This window comes from Perca flavescens, chromosome 15 (genome assembly GCF_004354835.1).
Source record: "Perca flavescens isolate YP-PL-M2 chromosome 15, PFLA_1.0, whole genome shotgun sequence".
NCBI classification, from domain to species: Eukaryota; Metazoa; Chordata; class Actinopteri; order Perciformes; family Percidae; genus Perca; species Perca flavescens.
In genome coordinates, this window is record NC_041345.1 from 3,092,183 (window position 1) to 3,111,136 (window position 18,954).

Genomic DNA, 18,954 nt, shown 5'->3' on the forward strand with positions numbered 1-18,954 from the left:
ACTTTCACATAAGTAGGATTTTGCAAGCAGGACTTTAACTTTTAGGATCTCTGTACTTCTTCCACCGCTGTCTGTTTCACACTTCAGGTATTGATGGAATTCTTTAAAAAGTTAGTGGAGAAAAGTGCCCACCTGTCTTGGTGTCAGTGAACTGACCCATGCAGCTCCCAAGCTATTTAGGGTCCTCTGTGGATCCCTGACGAAACAAACAGAACAGAGGTGGGAGCTGATCCACTGAACAGAGCAGTGGAAACAACTCGCTAATCGCCCCCCTCCCCTATTCATACTTTGCAACACATTGCATAGGCTCAAAAAAACAACACACACGCAGGTGTGAGCACATACGTCAGGCTTGAGACCAAGCGGCCGGGGATTAACGTGTGGGGAGACAAAAGCTGGGCTCCTTCTGTCTCGCAGCACCTCAGGGAGTAAAGGCAGGCTCCGAGGCCCTGAGCAAACAAACTGCTGTCACTCAGTTACCCTGCCTATACACTCACCGGCAAAATATCCCATAAATGCACAAAATACGTGTGCATGTCTTTCTCTGACTATGTAGTCTTGCATTCCCGGAACTATCTCCACAGCGCTGCTGTTTTCGGACGGAAAGTCTGTTTAAAGTCTGTGGGGAAAAAAACTTTTTTCAAAGTTACTAACTTCTTGGCAGTGGCTGCTTTTAAACAATATTGAATCCCATTGTACATCTACATCACAATTGTCTGCGTTAGACAGATGAACATATATTGCTCTCTTGAGCAACATGCACCACTGAGCAATGATTGGCTGGTGACGGGGCCTCAGGATGCCTATCCTCCGGTGGTCCCATCCTTGGTATACCACAGGCTATTTAAACACAGGAACAGCAACGTGATATTTCCTACTGCATGCCGCAACAGTCCTCCCCTCTTAATCTACTCTGACTCATTCAGCTTGCATCAAATGAAGGAAAAGGCACGAGCAACTGGGCCTACAAAAAGCGTTTTCAGAGTTTTCAGGGATGGCGCTCAAACAGAGCGCGGGGTCAATTTACTGCATGTGAACACAAGTTTGATAGATCGTTTGTACTTAGCAAAAAAATGACAAATGGTTCTTTGCAGCGTTGTTTCACTCAGCCAGCCTAAACATTTTCACAAGCTATATTTGAGGAGTAGTTAGTCAGGGGGATGGAGCTGGGAGCAGGTCAGCGTAACGGAGTTTCTCACTTTGCCTAATGTTGTAGAAACATCCATAGATCTTTGTAAAGTCTTTCCAAACAGCTGGATCAATAACCTGAACACTCCAAGCCCCTCTCCCCATCTCTTCATATACCCAGCTCGGTGCTCTGGGATCAAACCTAAACAGCCTGATTGCTGCCTTTCTCCTCAGGTGACAAAAACAGGGCACTGTGACATCGGTTAGAAACCACTATATTTATTGTTCAAATCAGCCAACCATCCCACTCTGCTGTTGTTGGACAGGAAATACAGCGCTGCGCCAACACAGCCAGGAGGAAGTCTGCTTTCATTCTCCATTCCTTAACCCCCACCACCCCCCCTCCTCTCTCTCGCCAATACTCAAAACGTCTCAAAACGATTTGCTTAATAGTTGAAGGTTTAGTGCACTATACAGCGCCTACATCTCCAGTGGCAGCATGGAATGCCTCATGCTTTATTTCCCAGATTAACAACTTCACCCCTCATCAAGCGCAGTGTAAACACGGCTCTTGCAGAACCAGAGCGCACCCCCCCCAACTCCCCGCCCCCACCACAGTTTTTTTTTTTTTTTTCCCCATCCCCTTGTACGTTAGGCAGTCTAAGCCTTTAACTAGGAGTCCACAGAGATGTAGCTGGTACATGGTTCACTGCACCGCACTCCTCCTCTCAGCAACCATTCAGCTCCACAGCCCCCCCAACCCCCATTGCAGGTTGAAATGAATTGATCTGTCTAGTTAGAAGCACCTCCTGCGAAGGCAGTGAGGCTGTGGTTTTACATTAGGGGACTTTGGAGATTCTACCTGTCATTACAAAACAAGTGACAAAGTAGCTTTCTGATATTTTATTGCATTATAAACATTATTCAGTCTTTCACATTTCATTTAGAGTCAATCAAACACTGTCTCTTAAAGGAGTAGTTTGACTCGTTTTAGCAGCCAAAAGAAAACCCTGTTGCTAGAAACAGACAGGGGGTTACGTGCAAAGATTGTAGAGTAGCTCAACTAATTTGAAAAAAAAAAAAAAAGAAGAAATTATGTTTTGCTTAATTAAATTCTGCTTATTAAAAATATATAATCTATAAAAAAGGGATTGTGTTGCTGTGCTGTGTGTTAACCATCCAAACATTCATTAACAAAAGAAAATAATGGGACAAAAAGAAATCAAGGGACATTTAGAATAGGCAGGCACCCATATGTAGAGGATTACTTCTCGACGCAGCAGCCTGACCTGCGGCCCTTTGTTGCATGTTGTTTCTCTCCCCTTTTATGTCTTCAGCTGTCCTGTCAAATAAAGGCCTAAAATGGCTTAAAAACAATATTTAAAAAATAAATAAATAATCTGGATATTCTTTAGTTTTTCATTTGGAACATAGTTTTGAATCGATGAAGGGGTATGTAAATTAATCTGACAGTGCATTGGGGTACCCCAGACCGAAAAGGTTGGGAACTGCTATGGGTAGGAATCACCAGAGACCTCACGATACGATATCATCACGATACTTGTGTCACGATACGATATTATTGTGATTTTAAACATATTGCAATATTCTGCGATATATTGCAATGTATTACTTTTTTTCCAACTTCAAATGTTGTCCCCCCAAAGGAAACTTTGTCAACATCTGTTTCATCTAAACAGATACATTTCTCTGTCTGTTCATCTCACTGCAAAATGGGCGTGTCAAGCAGACAAACCGACCAACACATATATCATAATAGATCCATACTTGGCATCTGTGTATCGACACAGTATATTGCCACGGAAAATATCATATATATATATATATATATATATATATATATATATATATATATATATATATATAGTCTATCTATTTTTTTCCCCCCACCCCTAGGAACTACATTGTTATGTGATGATTATTGTATTGCATTTGTAGTTTCCATTTAACGAACTGGATCCCTGAAGATTTGACCATTTTACTTTCAACAAATACACTCGGAAGACACTTTTATGATCCATGTCAAGTAGAAGAAAAAAACAAAGAAGTTTAGACCTTTTTAAAAACAGACTTAATAAGCATCTCGTTATGTTCATGAAGCTCCATAAATTCCAACTAAAAGCAACTCCAACCTCTACTGGACCACTTCAAGCACATTTCAAATAACTCTGCTGGTACATATAACACATGCAGGGCTAATAGGGAGGCTGGGCTTCCACTTCAAACACTGGCTTTATGGTAAACGCTTGGCAGAGCGCACACACACACACACACACACACACACACACACACACACAGAACAAATTTCTCACATTTAAACGTGCCATCCTCCCAACTAACAGCTTAAACAGACTTTGAAGTGCGTTCCACTCGTCCATTAATGGGAAACATTATTCAGGCAGTATTTGCAAGGAACTCTTTGCCAAAAAGCTTTACATTGGAAACTCAATCTGAAGAGCACACAGTCTGTCTGATCACAACAGTGCCGAGGACACAAAGCCGGCTCTCAAGAAGCTCAAAGACACATGCGCCCGTTTGCAGACGCACAACACGTGCATTTTGCGTTACACGCAGTAGGCCGACGCAGTGTGGTGAGGGTGAAATACTATAATTAATCAAGTTATTTACTCTCCTGCGTGCCTTCCAGAGCAGACCCAATGAAAATCCCATCGTCATTATGGGTGGAGGAAGGCGGTGTAATTTGATTGAGGTTTTCTGCTGGTGCAGGGCCCAGTTCCCCATCTGTGGTGGTCTGGAAGGAAAAACACAGCGTGCTCTAATGTGAATGATTTCTCACTAGGTTTTTGTGTCAGATGACTTTTTATTGTACGGGTTATGTAGAGTCAGCAGAGGACAGGGTGGAGACACACCGTAGCCATTTGAAAGCTGATATTTGTTTTGTAAGGGCACTGGTTTTGAAACCACTCATGTTTTCATTTTGCAAATCGTTTACTTGGGTACAATCGAGCTTGATGTTCTTGTGCTTTTTTTTTTGTAGCGTGTGATTGCCATCCAGTTGGAGCAGCAGGGAAGACGTGTAACCAGACAACAGGCCAATGCCCCTGCAAGGATGGAGTGACGGGAATCACCTGTAACCGCTGTGCCAAGGGCTACCAGCAGAGCCGCTCTCCCATCGCCCCCTGCATCAGTAAGGCCCACTTGTACCACCGTTAACACCCAATGATCGGATCCAGAGAATAAATCCAAGTTGACTGCGCAAGCAACAACCTCTTTATAACTCAGGGCCTCTGGTTCAACTTTCTAATGAAGGATACAAAGCTTCGATACCAAAACCCCCTCAGCGATAGCAAACCCTCAGAGAACCGCAGGACAGGACCTGAAAAGGACAGGACACGTTTGTAATTCATAAATTCATGGCTCACACGATAAGATATTTTGGGTAGATATTTAGCTGTTCAAACCAGAGCCTGGATAAACAGACCATTAGAGCTTGCCTAACATGGCCTTGTGTGCCTTCAACACCATTAACGGTCCGTCTCACAATAAAGCGCCAGAATGAGTCCAAGGGAATGATGGCTGATATGTTTATTGGCTGTATCTGCTGCCTGCAGACTCCAGGCCCTCGGCAATAAGCGCCAGCGCCTCACAGAAACGGAGATGGGTTGCTGGTAGCTGCTTTCGCCAGGAGCATCAGGTTGCTGGCTGGCGTGGTCAGATAAGATAACAGTGACGTCTGGGAGGAGATGTACACACTAACAATTGTCCACTATGTTGCTGGGGTTGACATTTCTGATAAAGTTGTGTGTGGGGAAAATTGGACATGGTCTCTGTGGACTTGTTTGTCCAGAATCCACAACGATAATTTAACCTGCTGGTATAGGATTTCTTTAATTTTGTTGGAAAAGTAACAAATGCGGTGTAAACGTTGGAGGAAATAGGGGTTCTGGAAGAATATATTTGGTTTCTCGTATATGTTTGAGATAATGTCTTTTGGTTTTAATAGCACAATATAAACTTTTTGTGATATCTAACTGTCTGCCAGCTCCGACTTTTATAAGACCCGCGGCCTTGGCTCTACGTACCTTCAACATACCGCAATCAGGAGGGAGCGGAACATAATAGGGAACTCGCAGTCTTGTTACACACTTTCCGGCACATCTGTGTGTCAAAATCAGCTGCCATTAACGAGACATCTAATTAAATCCATCCCCAATTCATATGCGCTCTGAGGTATTTCACATGGTGTGAAATTCTACTCTTTGGGGAATAATCACAGGAAATTGAGCTAGATGTGTTTCCCTATCAGATACGTTGTATTCTGTTTATGCAATTCTGCAATATGATCACAACGTAAAGTCTATCCATCTCTTTGTTGCAGAGATCCCAGTTGCATCTCCGACAGCAACATACACCAGCTACGAGGAGCCGTCAGGTGAGTAATGGCACATATTCTGCTCATTCAACAACAATCAAACAAAACCTCTTATGGATTAAAGCCCTATTTTTATGATATGTTCTGTTTTCAAGCACTGGCACAATTTAGTCCCATTGCTCCTTCAATGTACTTTTTGTTATTTTATTACCGTGTCCTTTTTAATCAGTGTGCAACTAAACTAAAATAACTGCTCCTTCACACATGTAACTATGTGCACATTTCTACACATGCATGTTTTTCCATCCATTCATAGCGCCAGTCCCCGACTAAACGCGCGTCAGTGAGGTCTGAGTGCCGCTGATGTGAACTCCAGATATTTTGCCAGTGCTCCCTGCGGCCTCGTTGCCTGTATTCCCAGCCGGCTCAGCAGGCTCGCCCCCCCCCCCCCCCCCCCTCCCCCCTCCCCCGGGTCTCAGCCCTAATCTGATTACATGCTTCATTTGCACCAGTTTGTATTTCAATCAAGGCTGGCTGCGCCGACAGTGATGCCCTGCCCGACCCTTTTGTCCGTGTGCTCTGACAAGGGTGTCCGTGCTGGACCGCTGACATTAGACGATACGCAACAAAAATATTTACCTGCAGCTTTACGCTGACCCCAAACTACTTCTCAAGCCATTCCACTGTCACAGGCAAAATTCCAATAGAATAGATAAGATGTCTATTGCCATTTGCACAGGTACAGGGCCATACAATTACATTGTAATTCTTGTGCATTGCTCTTGGAGTCAGTTCTACAAAAAAATATTTGAAATTCAATAAAAAAAATACAATGAAAATATAAAGCTATATAAATATAAAAGATAATAATAAAAATTATATATCTATATGAAGTAGAAGAACAACATAAAGAGAAAACAGCTGTGTAAGATAAAGTAATGATTGCAACAGTGCAACGGAAACATACAGAGTATAAAAAATATATCTGAATGAAATTATGAGTCTTGCTAGAGTTGGAGCGTGCTCGCGACATTGCGACAAAATCAAACGAGTTTGATTTCATTGTAAGTTTGAAGTTTTGGCAGCAAAATCTTCTAGTCTGACTGAAAACTCAGCGACGTTATGACAGATTGTCTTTCGATTTTTTTTTTCAACGTCTTGTCTGTTAGCGTATGGTTGGCTTCAGTGTCATTTCTGTGTCTGTCCTTTAACGGCTGATTATGATGGCTGTTCATGAATGTAATTGACCATCCAGCAGGATGTAAACCTGATATCTCAGCTGTTTAGGTTTTTTTTTTTTTATTACAGCGTATCAGTTAGTCTTTCTTAGCCTACAACAATACAGGTCGAATAGGCTGAGTCACTTCTGATCATCAATCAGTGTCGGACGAGAGTGGCGCCACTGACTTCATCCAGCTTTGTTGTGAGTCCCACTTCCTACTGTAGTGCCTGGCGAGGCTGTGTGGAGTTTGGATTCCTGTCAGAAAACTCCACACAAACACCACCCTCCAAATTAGGAGCGGTGTGGTCCCCGGGGGGGGACCCCGCAGAATGAACGTGGCACTGCCGCAGCGACACACAAAGGGGGCGTTTGTCCCCACAGCGGGAGATTGGACCTTAATGAGAGCGGTGGGTGTAATGGCCCAGTGCAGCGATTGCGCTTGGGGGCTAATGGGCAACGTCAGCTATCAAAGGGAGGTATGATAAAGGCCCCCAGGGGCCAGCGGGAGATAAAGAGGCCCCCCCCGCCCTCTGCACTTCATTTACATGTAAATCAGGCATGCTCGATATGGACTCGTCAAATTCATTTACTTTGGGATTTCCTCTTTTCTTATTTCTCCCGCCACCCCAGAAAGCGGCCAGGCCTTCCACCAGAAATGCTTTCTCTACATACGTGAATTCGATCCTCATCCCACGTCCCAAACTGCTTCTTTTTTTTTTTTTTTTTTTTTTTTTGAGAGAGAGAGAGAGAGAGAGGGAGGAGAGGGAGGAGAGGGGCGTTTTTTTCTTCCTCAATCATTACCCAGGCAACCTCATTCACACAGAGTATAATGGGGAAGAAAGGGGAAGACTGGACAGAGGGCTGGAAGAAATAATGAAGTTTGTCCATATTCAGGCGAGCTGAAAGGTCCCCTCTCTCTCTCAACTGCTTCCCTCCTTTCTCTACAGACTGCCCAGCCCAGCTTTCCCACCCCCCAGAAAAGAGCACAAGGCTTATTGCTCCGGGAGAGGCGGAGTGGAAGAGGGGGGGGGGGTGGGGGGGCAACACTCACAGATGATCTGGTTCCAATTTGTGTCAGTCAGTGGAAAGTGGGAGGCAACAAATGATTTCAATTTTTAGTTTGGCCTCTGGTCTCACCTCCAGCTCCCTCGTTAGAAAAGATAGGCGGCGCGGTGACAGAGAGACAGCCTCGGCCGTCGTATTGTCTGGTAAAGACTCTAACCCTCGTCACACTGAGTGTATGTATGCCCTTAGGCTGTTAATGCTGCTGCTGGTGTATACTTGCATTTATTATGAATCCGTGTTGTTGATGTCTGTGTGGAATTATTGATAGACACACACAAATTGTGTGTAGGTTATATTGACATGATTATTTCCTGTAACATGCGGCCACTTTTCAAAACCCCTGAGGGGTTTTTAGGCAATTCTCCTTCACATTTCACTTACAAATTATATATTGTATCTTTGTGATTTTTCTTTTTTTACATGTGTAAATAAAGAAAAGAAACGAAACAACACAACAAGAGCTGCAAAGATGAATCCACTGCTTTATATACTTATATAAAAAAGTCAAATTTATCTGATTCCAGCTTGTTAAATGTGAATATGTTCTAGTTTCTTCTCTCCTCTGTGACAGTAAACTGAATATCTTTGAGTTAGAGACAAAACGAGACATTTCAGGACGTTTATCTTGGGCTTTGGGAAACACTGATCCACATTTTTCATCATTTTCTGACATTTTATGGATCGAACAGCTAATCGATTAACGGAGAAAATAATCGCCGGATTAATCGACAGTGAAAATAACCGTTAGTTGCAGCCCTACACGGAACAATTAGGCTCGGCCAGTGGTCGAGTGTTCACTTTCTCGCCTCCTGTGGCTGAGATGCTGCTCAGGGTGAAGCTAATTTTCGGTAGGTCACTAGCTAATCCCCCTCCCCGTGACCTCCTTTTGTGCAGGGGCAACCCCTGCAGCCTTCAGAGCTCTCACAATGCATGCCAGGACACTGACGAGCCGGGAGGAGTATAGTACGAGTGTGTTGCCAGACACAGGAGGAACTGTGTAAGCTATAACCAGTTTCACAATGGCACTTTGAAGGCTTCATAGAGCCCCTGGGGGCAGAAAGAGTGTGACGCGTGGGGCCACATGTAAAGTCCATCCGGCTGGAGTCTGGCCTGATGATGCTGAAAAGCGTTTTCCCTGTCATAGGAAGCATTTTATGAGTCACAGGATGACCTTTGCGATCTAATTTGCTTCTTTCTTTACCTGTCACCTCTTCTCCCTAGATTGTGAATCTCACTGCAAAGCGTCCAAGGGAAAGATGAAGATCACCATGAAGAAGTACTGTAAAAAAGACTACGGTGAGTGAGTCCAATATGCAGAAATGCGCGCTGCCAGATGTCCGCCAGCAGTCAAGAGGTCCGATGTCTCAATTAATCTGAGACCTCGAGCAAAGCCAATCCACTCCGTGGTGCCGTTCTGTTTCTGTGATGTCTTACTTAGCCTCAGGCAATGTCCGCTAGTACGGATTCATCTGAAAACATATCTTTTCTCTCCGCTGTGGGCTTCCATACACACGAAGCAGACACTTCCCACACCTGAAGTCTGCACCGGGAAAACTGAACTGTCAGCCAAATAATTTTGTACGTTGACACGGCTGATCTGATCACCCAGTACTCGTGTGTTCGTGGTGTGTTCATCGACATACTCAATCTCTCTTTTTCTGATGTAAAATAACTGCAAGAGTATGAAAAATATTATTTCGATAAAGAAATATTCCACTAATTTTCCCGTGTGCATGCAGTTTACCAAATAGGATGTTTATGTTGGTAGAACCCCCAATTTAGACGCATATTTTGATATACAAAATAAACCCGCATTTCTTGTCTTAATCGGAAAATGCTATATTTGGAATAAGGCCCAATTCGGAATATCTTTTATTTTATTGTCATATTTGGAATAATAGTGGGATATTAGTGTGTATGTAAACATCATCAGTCATTGTTAGGATGGGTCAACAGCTAGGATTTACCCTCTCTCTCTCTCTGTCTCTCTCTATCTCCCTCTCTCTCTCTGTCTCTCTCTCTCTCCCTCTCTCTCTCTGTCTCTCTCGCTCGCTCTCTCTCCCCTTCTCTCTCTCTCCCGCTCTCTCTCTTTATGTCTCTCTCTCTCTATCTCTCTCTCTCTCTGTCTCTCTCGCTCTCTCTCTCCCCTTCTCTCTCTCCCCTCTCTCCCCTCTCTCTCTCTCTCTCTCTCTTGCTCTCTCTCTCCCCTCTCTCTCTCTCTCTACCCCCCTCTCTCTCTCTCCCCCCTCTCTCCCCTTCTCTCTCTCTCTCCCCCCTTTCTCTCTCTCTCTCTCTCTCTCTCTGTCTCTCTCACTCTCTCTCTCTCCCCCTCTCTCTCCCCTTCTCTCTCTCTCCCCCCTCTCTCTCTCTCTCTCTCTCTCTTGCTCTCTCTCTCCCTTCTCTCTCTCTCTACCCCCCTCTCTCTCTCTCTCCCCTCTCTCCCCTCTCTCTCTCTCTCCCCCCTTTCTCTCTCTCTCTATCTCTCTCTCTCTGTCTCTCTCACTCTCTCTCTCTCCCCCTCTCTCTCCTTCTCTCTCTCTCTCCCCCTCTCTCCCTTTCTCTCTCTCTCCCCCTCTCTCTCTCTCTCTGTCTCTCTTGCTCTCTCTCTCCCCTTCTCTCTCTCTCTCTACCCCCTCTCTCTCTCTCTCCCCTCTCTCTCCCCTTCTCTCTCTCTCTCCCCCTCTCTCTCTCTCTCTCTCGCTCCCTCTCCCTCCCTATCTCTCTCTCTCCCTCTCTCTCCCCCCGCTGCCCACGTAGAGCCAGGTTCACTCTGAGGTTTCTCCCTGTTAAAATGAACTTCTGTTTTTTAACACTAAAAATAAAATTGAATTCAATTCCAGTCATACGCCGGTAGACATATACTGTAACCACAGGCCGTCAAAACACCTGTAGCGTGTGATCAGCTGGTGTAAAACACAGATGACAGAGAAGGATGGAGGCAACAGGACAGAGCTTTAGAGGTGCTGAGAAGGTGGATTTTGGTACCCTTGTACAGAGCCAGGCTGTCTGTTTGCCCCTGTTTCCAGTCTTTGTGCCAAGCTAAGCTAAGCTAATGGACTGCTGGTTCCAGCTACACATGTAGGGTACAGAGATGAGAGTGGCATCAGTTTTCTCATCGAACTCTCGGCAGGAGAGCAAACCGTATTCCCTCAAATGTTGAACTACTCCTTTAAAGGAGCATGGTTTGAGGATTAGGATGTGTGAATTATTTTTTTAATTTGAGCACTAAGATGTGTTGTCTATCCACTGCAACTAAATGTATAGCATTGAGTATTCCCTCCTTGGTCATAGAAGAGTCAAAGCGTAGATGTCTTAACTGTGGTAGACGGAACAGACCGCACACGTATGGTGGATAAGCTTTGTCCAACTCAGTCAGCCTGAGGCATTTGGCAAAACTTTTAGACGTTTAAGAGCAAATCTCAAACTGATAAGAGAAGCCAAAACACGCACACACAGTAATCACATTATGTTGTCAATGAATCCAGAGAACAAGTGGTGCAGCTGAAATTCATTTAACATTGTAGCGCCAGGTAAATAAACATCACATAACGGGGTCTGAAGTGATCCATTAAAACGCGTGTACCACCAGAGTAAAAGCAGAGACAGCCGTGTCTATTCAATCAACCGCTTGGAAGAAGAGGGAGATTTGATACTTGGTGATTAATGTTAGTTATATTTCAAACAAAAACCACAACAAAGGGAGAGTATCATACACACATAAATACTGTACACGAATATGTTTCACTTTGCACTGTCCCACTGTGAAGCTCTTCTTTCACTCACATGGCAAATGATCCACTGCGATCTTTGGATTTTCTGCCCCATTAATCGTAGCAATATAATAGTTGATCTGTTACCGGTGGATCCCCATCTGTAAAGCGCAGAGACACAAAAAAACCCGGTACACAGGATGTAGTCTCCTCTCAGCCAAGTTTTTGCAAGTATTATATCCCTAAAACCACAACAAGTGTGCTTCTGTAAATAAAACCTACATTTTTCTCTGTTAAAACGGCTCCGCCAGAACCCTTGTAGCTCCCCTCATGTTGATTTCTTTCAGACATGCCTAACTTGTCTCTGGTTCAAAATCATCATCGCTGAAACTTCATCGTTATAGGCTTTAAACGGCATCCAACTGAAATTTGGCCAAACATATTTTACTCCCCTCCCACAGTTGAGTCGACAGTAAATCAGTCAATTTTTTGTGTGTGTGTGTGTGTGTATGCACTTTGCTAGGAAGCCAAACTCAGCAATGATTCATATTTCCACTGATTTAAATCTTAATCATCAGCACTGAGACAGGCTCTGCATCTATATATCAGTCAGGCGGATTCAAGCAAAGCGGGCGGTTCCTGTTGCTTTTCTCTGAAGTTCCTCAAAAACAAAATAGAGTCTGGAAGCAGATGATTGGGCTTCGGCAGTATGGCAGACATCATTTCTTAGCGTGCATTCCCTCCGCCTCGGCCTAATTCATTTCTCAGGCCTGTCGCCTTGCTTTTGTGGGGCTTCAGAGTCTCCTCTCTGTTCTTCGGAGGCCACAACCCCCATGTGTCCGCGGTGATGCAGCCCCCCCCAGGGGGTCACGGGAAGGGGCCCTCTGTTTAAACACAGTTGTGCGCTCTGCCGGCACGGAGCATTCCTCGGGGCACAAACAGGTGGTAAATTAGGCAGACGGTGACGGATCGCCACCCCGGAGAGAAAGAAATATGTTTTGTTTATTCAATTTTTGTTTTTCATCACTGGCGTAGCTACGGAGACGGAGGACACAAAGGGATTATATTCTCGCCTGACACCCTCCTCTGCACACACGCACCCTCCCCTCTCCCTGCCACCGGGAGGACAATGAATCAAAAGGGCCGCGTGTTTACCGACGCGCCGGGATAGCACTCAAAGGCAGGGCCCCCCAGACTCCGTGGTCACCCCTCTGTGCTCACCCAATGGTAACAGCTCCCTGATCATTCACTCAGCTGATAACCAGAGGGGACAGGGGCCTCAGTGCGGTAATTAAGCGAGCTCTAATTTCATTAGCCCTTGCTTGTTGGTGGCATGCCGTGTCAAGCTGCAGCACACCACCCAAAGAAGATAAACCCAGCTGGAAGTTTGGCTCTGAGGGAGGCTGGGTTGGCAGCCATTGTGTGCCGAGTTCAGGACCATCTCACTCTTCTCTCCTCTCTCTCTCTCTCTCTCTCTCTCACTGTCTCACCAAAACACTGTCAGCATGCACCATTTTGTAATAGATTGTTATGACCCTGTGCTCTTAGGCTCTCTCTCTCTGCCGTCTATTTAGCTCAAACCAAGTGGCAGAAGGTGTGTGTGGATTTGTGTGTGTTTAAACACACTGCGCAGACTGAGAACATACTTGAGAAAGAAAGGGGGGAAAAAAAGAGGCAGACACTGACAAGAGATACTGGACGCTGTAACCGAGTCTCCTCGGAGAGCGCTATCTTCGCTGGATTCTCACGCTGTGAAGTTGGATGGAGCTCTGGGAGCAGAACCCAGGATAGCTCATGAGGTCGGAAACACATCACGATTCTCCTGGAACTTTTTTTTTTTTTTTTTTTTTTTTTCTGTGGCTGGGAAGACAAATAGTGGCCCCTCCTGCCTCCTCCTCACACACCCTTTATGTGTCTGGATGAAGGAGAGGGCTGGAATGAATGGCAGGGCTGTGAGAGCTCGCTCTACTCAGCCCAACAAACCTTCTTTATTCTGAAATTGTGTGCAATTTGCTCACACCATGCATTGACACACACACACATACTCAAACACCCTCTCCTCCGGTTCTCCTCAGTCTTGGCAGTCATTTGGGTTCGACTGACAAACACTGAAAGTGATCATGTTCAGCCAGAAAGGCAAAGAAAAGGCTAAGCTACCTAGCTCTCTGATTGAAATGAGAAGGAAATACATTTTATTATAATTACAAAAGTATTTGGTTAACCATTCCCCCACAATGTGCAGGGTGTTCTCATGAAGCATTCATACATATAGCTATGAAAGGTAAGGCACTGTAATGCATATGTATATTGGCTCCTAAAACACAGGGCTTTCAAGCGGGGGAGCTGAGGTCATGTCCCGGAAGAAGTTAAGGGGAAAACACAAGACTTTCATCCAGGAAACAGGTGTTGGCGTCCCGGGAGAACTACTAAAGGGGACAGGTGTTTTAACCCAAACCACAATTGTTTTTTCTAATCTTAACTAGTGGTTTTGGTGCCTGAATCGGGCGGTCACCTTCTGTCGGCTAAATAGAACTGCAACTGAAATGACCGGTGTCTCGCGGTGCTCTGTATGCGCGCAGTCACCTTTTCTCTGCTACGTTTAGCTGTAAAGAATGCTAAAGTTAACGGTCAGGTGACAACCGGTCACCTGACCGTTAAGTCGCCGTCATTTTCGTAACACGAACCCGTTTATGAGCATGCGTCGCAAAGTGAAAAAAAATGACATTTGTTATTGATTGAAGATGAATAGATAAATATAAGATTTTAAGACTGTTACACATCCAACTGATTAGGTGCATCTTGAGTCTTTCCCATCATCTAATTTGAGTGGACCTCCCACACACACACACACACACACACACACTTAACCGTTAATAGCACATTCCTAGCTAAACCCAAGGGGTAGAGCACTTCACTTCAAGCACAGATTAGCTTCGTCGCTGTTGAGCTGTTTGCCTCTTGTTGCAATCACGCTGATGAGGTAATGGCTGCTTGGTCTGACGGGAGAATCCGTGCAGGGGAGCTTCTGCGAACAGAGCTTTAGTCATTTCCTGGTATGAAAATATCTGCTACAAGTGGTGTCCCAATAGCTTCCAGATTTAGCTGGATTTAGCCCGAGGTTGTCGATGTTCGGAGTCCATCTTAACGCCTGATAGAACAGTTGGAAAGGTTATATTGTTAGCAGATGTGATATCTTTCTATAAAAAAATAAATAAATCTTTTTTGGCCGTTTATTTTTTGCAATAAAGAAGCTGATATCCACCTCTTTGTCCTCAAACTCTGGTCACCTGAAGTTCTAGGCCTACTAATAAGAATAACAATAATCTTTATTTATAGAGCACTTTTCAAAGTCCACGTTACAAAGTAGGCTACTACTACAAAAACAGCAAAGTGAAACAGAGCAGTCATAAAAACATAAGGTTTAAAAAAATAAAAAATTGGGTGTATAAAACTGGTACAGTGTAGTTAAGAATAGTAAAAACATTTTTAAAAGAAATAAAAGACAGTTCAAAGGAGGTTCAAGCTCAAATAAGATCAGAAAAAGCCTCTCCGATAAAAGTATGTTTTAAGAAGGGACTTAAAGGAGACCAGTGACCCAGCCGGGCTGATATCCTCGGGAAGATTGTTCCAGAGCCTCCAGCCTTTTAGAGAAATGTTTCTCTGCCCCCCGTCCCCCCCTCCCCCACATGGAAGTGTGCTTTCAGATGTTCTCCGCCAGGAACCTTTGTGCTTGCACAGGGAGCGCTATGGCAACTGTTGCTGTAATAGGGAGTATGCTCAGGAGCACAGCGAGGAAAGGTCAAAGGTCAGAGATGAGGAGAGGGGTTGGTGGGGGGGGGGACCTGTGACACCCAGCAAAGTCAGCCATTTCTGGGTCATGTTTATACGGGAGGTTTTATTGGACCTTTTATACAATGTTGTATAAAAGTGGCATCTGCCCGTCTGTGGCATCAGACAGTGGCATCTGTCTGTTACAGTTTACGTCACTGGTCCGATGTGATTTAACACTATTAACTACATGAAAGGAGATATCATTACACAATTGTTTTCATACCGCTGAGCTGTTTGCATTCATACTTCCACTTGGAGTCCCAAAAATTCTTCCATTTTTTAGTTGTCCTGTTATGAATTTCTTCTACGTATTGTTGCTGTTGTCGTCCTGCAGGCTTTTCTCATGAACCATTCTTACATAGAAAAGTAATGCTCCGCCATTTGTATTTATTCAAAGTATTTATTGCTGTACGCACTACATTCAGTCCTTCCAGAAAAATGCTGAGTTTTTTTGTGATTGTTGCGAGCAAAAATCCTTGATTATGTGGCACGTTTTCTTAAAAAATGCAATGGAATATGCGGGATATTTATGCAATTTGATGCGATGAAATTGCGGGAACTTGCAAAAACTGCGGTTTGATGAAAAAGAGAAAAACATTTTATTCCCCCAACACCCTGCTTTTCGATTATGTTCACGTCACGTAATTACGTCACTTCATAACGTTCCCATGGCAACAGGGGAAAATGGCTGCTCTTGTGTGAAGTAAACGCAACATTTTTCAACTTTCTGCTAAGATATATGGGACTTCTTTGCCACGAAAATGCGGGGATTATGAAATCATGCAAGCCCCGCATATTTTCTGCGAAAATTTGAAAAAATGCGCCCCCCCCCCGCATAAATATGCGGATTATGCATTGAATTATGCGATTGCATAATCGTGTTTTTCTGGAGGGACTGTACATTGACTGCCGAAGATCCGCACAGGGAGGAGGTCGGAGTGGGTGGAAGGGTCCTGAAATGCTGCGTTGTTGACTTTAGACCAGGTTTTTGTTGGTCAATGGCGCGACCACTTCCCGCTGCCTCAAGATAGCAATACTCCCAGAATGCACCTGAACACACCTCCCTGTAAGACCAGCACGCCCAGAATGCACCTGAACACACCTCCCTGTAAGACCAGCTCGCCCATGGGCGCAAAGATGGGCGCAGGTGCAATTGTTATTTAAACGACGCGGGCGCAGGATGGCGTCAGTCTTAAACTAGCAAAGACACTTTGCGTCGGGCTTGGCGCTGCGCCGGGGGCAAGATATATTCATATAGGTGATTCAACCCACTTTTCTTTTCTCCTCCATCAGCTGTCCAGGCGCACGTTCTGAAAGGAGACAAGGCCGGCGAGTGGTGGAAGTTCACCGTCAACATCATCTCCGTCTACAAACAAGGCGAGCACCGCATCCGCCGCGGCGACCAGCTGCTGTGGGTGCGCGCCAAGGACGTGGTCTGTAAGTGCCCCAAGATCAAGCCCGGGAGGAAGTACCTGCTCCTGGGCACAGACGACGATTCCCCCGGGCAGAGCGGCGTGGTGGCGGACAAGGGAAGCCTGCTCATCCCGTGGAAGGACCTGTGGGGCCGCCGGCTGAGGAAGTTCCAACAGCGTGACAAGAGGGGAAAGTGCTAAGAGTTTCACTAGAGAGAGAGAGAGAGAGAGAGAGAGAGAGAGAGAGAGGGGTGGAGGCAAAACAGCGTCTCCACTGCGATGAATGCAAGGAAGAGGAGAGGATGAATGAAAAAATAAATAAACTGGAAGAATAAAAGCTAGAAAGACAGGTGAAAAGTAGGAGAGGTGGGGAAATGACTGAGTGCTGCTGCTCTGAGTTGGAGCGAAGAGATTAGTGGTTTTAGGAACTTTTGTGAAGGAGCTCATTCTACAGTTTTTGTTTTGGTTTGTCTTTCACGGTTTTGTTTGTTGTGTAATTGCAGAGTTTGCACCTAATGTTACAGATATGTCACACCTGGACTGTTTTACCCATGATGCCGTTGTTGTTTTTTTAAAAGTCCCTTATTTAGTTGATTTAAAGAGCAATGCATCTACCGTATCACCCTTCTTTTGTATTTTAAGAGGATCTATTTCCACTGTGCTGTGTAAAGCATTATCTAGTTAAAAGAAGAGACATTTCTCGGCATTGAGGGACTCCACTCATGTATGATAAGTTGCCCTTGTAAGCTGCCAAACTTTGGATAAACTTTTTCAACAGCTGAAAGTGAAAGATTGTGAAATTATTCTGCGGAAAACCTAATAGGTGCCATCTTGCCTGAGAGCTCCTCTTCTCGTATGCGAGTGAAACAGCTGGTGTTGTGGGAACAAAACGCCACGATGATCCTCTGGCCGCTCTGTGTAAAGATTGTATGTGGCGTTCCAGGCAAGTCTCTGCTCGCCGCTTATCTATGTATTAGCAGTGTGTTGTGGGCGTGACCTCTGCAATGTAAAGTAACCACACGTGCAGACATACATACGCGTTATTTTTAGTAGATGATGCCGTAGCATCGACTAGATGTAGACGTGTCAACCATGCACTTATTTTTAGCAGTCGCAAGTTTTAGAACATGTGAGATACGTTCACATGTTTAGAGGGGCATCCAAAAAGAAAGAAAAAAAACCATACTGTACCATATGATGCAAAAAACGCTGTATAGTTCCAACCCTGCTTGCCTCACTGATGACTGGTCTGTATGGAATGATGGTCGACTACATGCACATAATATTCCCGTTTTTGCCATTATTCCGACAGTATTCCGACTAATATAGTTTATATGGCTAATGAAAGGGATTATTCCACTAATATTCCCGTTTACATGCAGTGTTCCACTGGTGGTGGACTTGTTCGACTGTGCGAAAGCAACCTCCCTCTTTCATTCCTTCAACCACCTTCTGTTGATATCCAAGACTTTCATAATGTTTAAAAGTAGCTGTGTTCCTCTGTCTTTTCTTTTGGCCATGCCTCTCTACCGCAGCCTAGTAAACTATTGGCTGGTTGGTTTGTCTATAGTCTACATCCACGACGTTCCACTTCCGGGATTGCTCTGGTGCCGCAGGAAATTCCACCGGATGCATTGTCTTTTCACCGATGTCCGTTTCCTTCCTCTCTCTTTGTGTTGGCGTTCTAACCTCCGGTGGATTTGTGAGGACTATGGTTAACTGCTCCTCAGATCTCTGCAGGGTAAATCCAGACAGCTGGCTAGACTATCTGTCCAATCAGAGTTTCCTGTTGCACGACTAAAACTACTTTTGAACGGTCACATTTCACCAAAACAAGTTCCTTCCCGAGGCTACTTTTCAGCGGCTCTGTGCGGTGTTTAGCGCCACCCATGTCGACTGTGATTGGTTTAAAGAAATGCCCATAAACCAGAGCATGTTTTACTGTGCTGTGTGGACTAGCCAGTCCCTCCTCCGCAGCGCTGTGGAGGAAGGTCTGGCAAAGCGAGACTAGCTTGTGTACAACAACCTTAGCAACGCACAAAGCTGCCTGCAAGCCGTAAACAGGCAAGAGGCCGTAAACTGTTGCAAACTGCAGTAAAAACCCTGATTGAGATGCAGATTCTGAATGTGCTGTATACATGTCCAAAGAATGCTTCTAAAACCTGAATAATACCGGCATATCCCACATGTCTTAATCAGAAAATGCTATATTCGGAAAAAGGCCTTATGCCG

The 18,954-nt window shown here is 44.9% G+C and overlaps 1 protein-coding gene across 3 annotated transcripts in view; it reads left to right on the plus strand.

The window, feature by feature from the left end:
- The window catches only part of ntn1b (netrin 1b), a 50,781-nt gene extending 32,442 nt beyond the window's left edge, over positions 1–18,339 (plus strand). For all 3 annotated transcript variants that reach the window (XM_028599259.1, XM_028599258.1, XM_028599260.1), the window contains 4 exons: positions 4,148–4,297; positions 5,489–5,542; positions 8,991–9,065; positions 16,604–18,339. In XM_028599259.1, the coding sequence (XP_028455060.1) occupies positions 4,148–4,297; positions 5,489–5,542; positions 8,991–9,065; positions 16,604–16,923 (599 nt within the window). In that variant the 3' untranslated portion in view covers positions 16,924–18,339. The remainder of the gene's footprint in view (positions 1–4,147; positions 4,298–5,488; positions 5,543–8,990; positions 9,066–16,603) is intronic.
- The last annotated feature ends 615 nt before the right edge of the window (positions 18,340–18,954 follow it).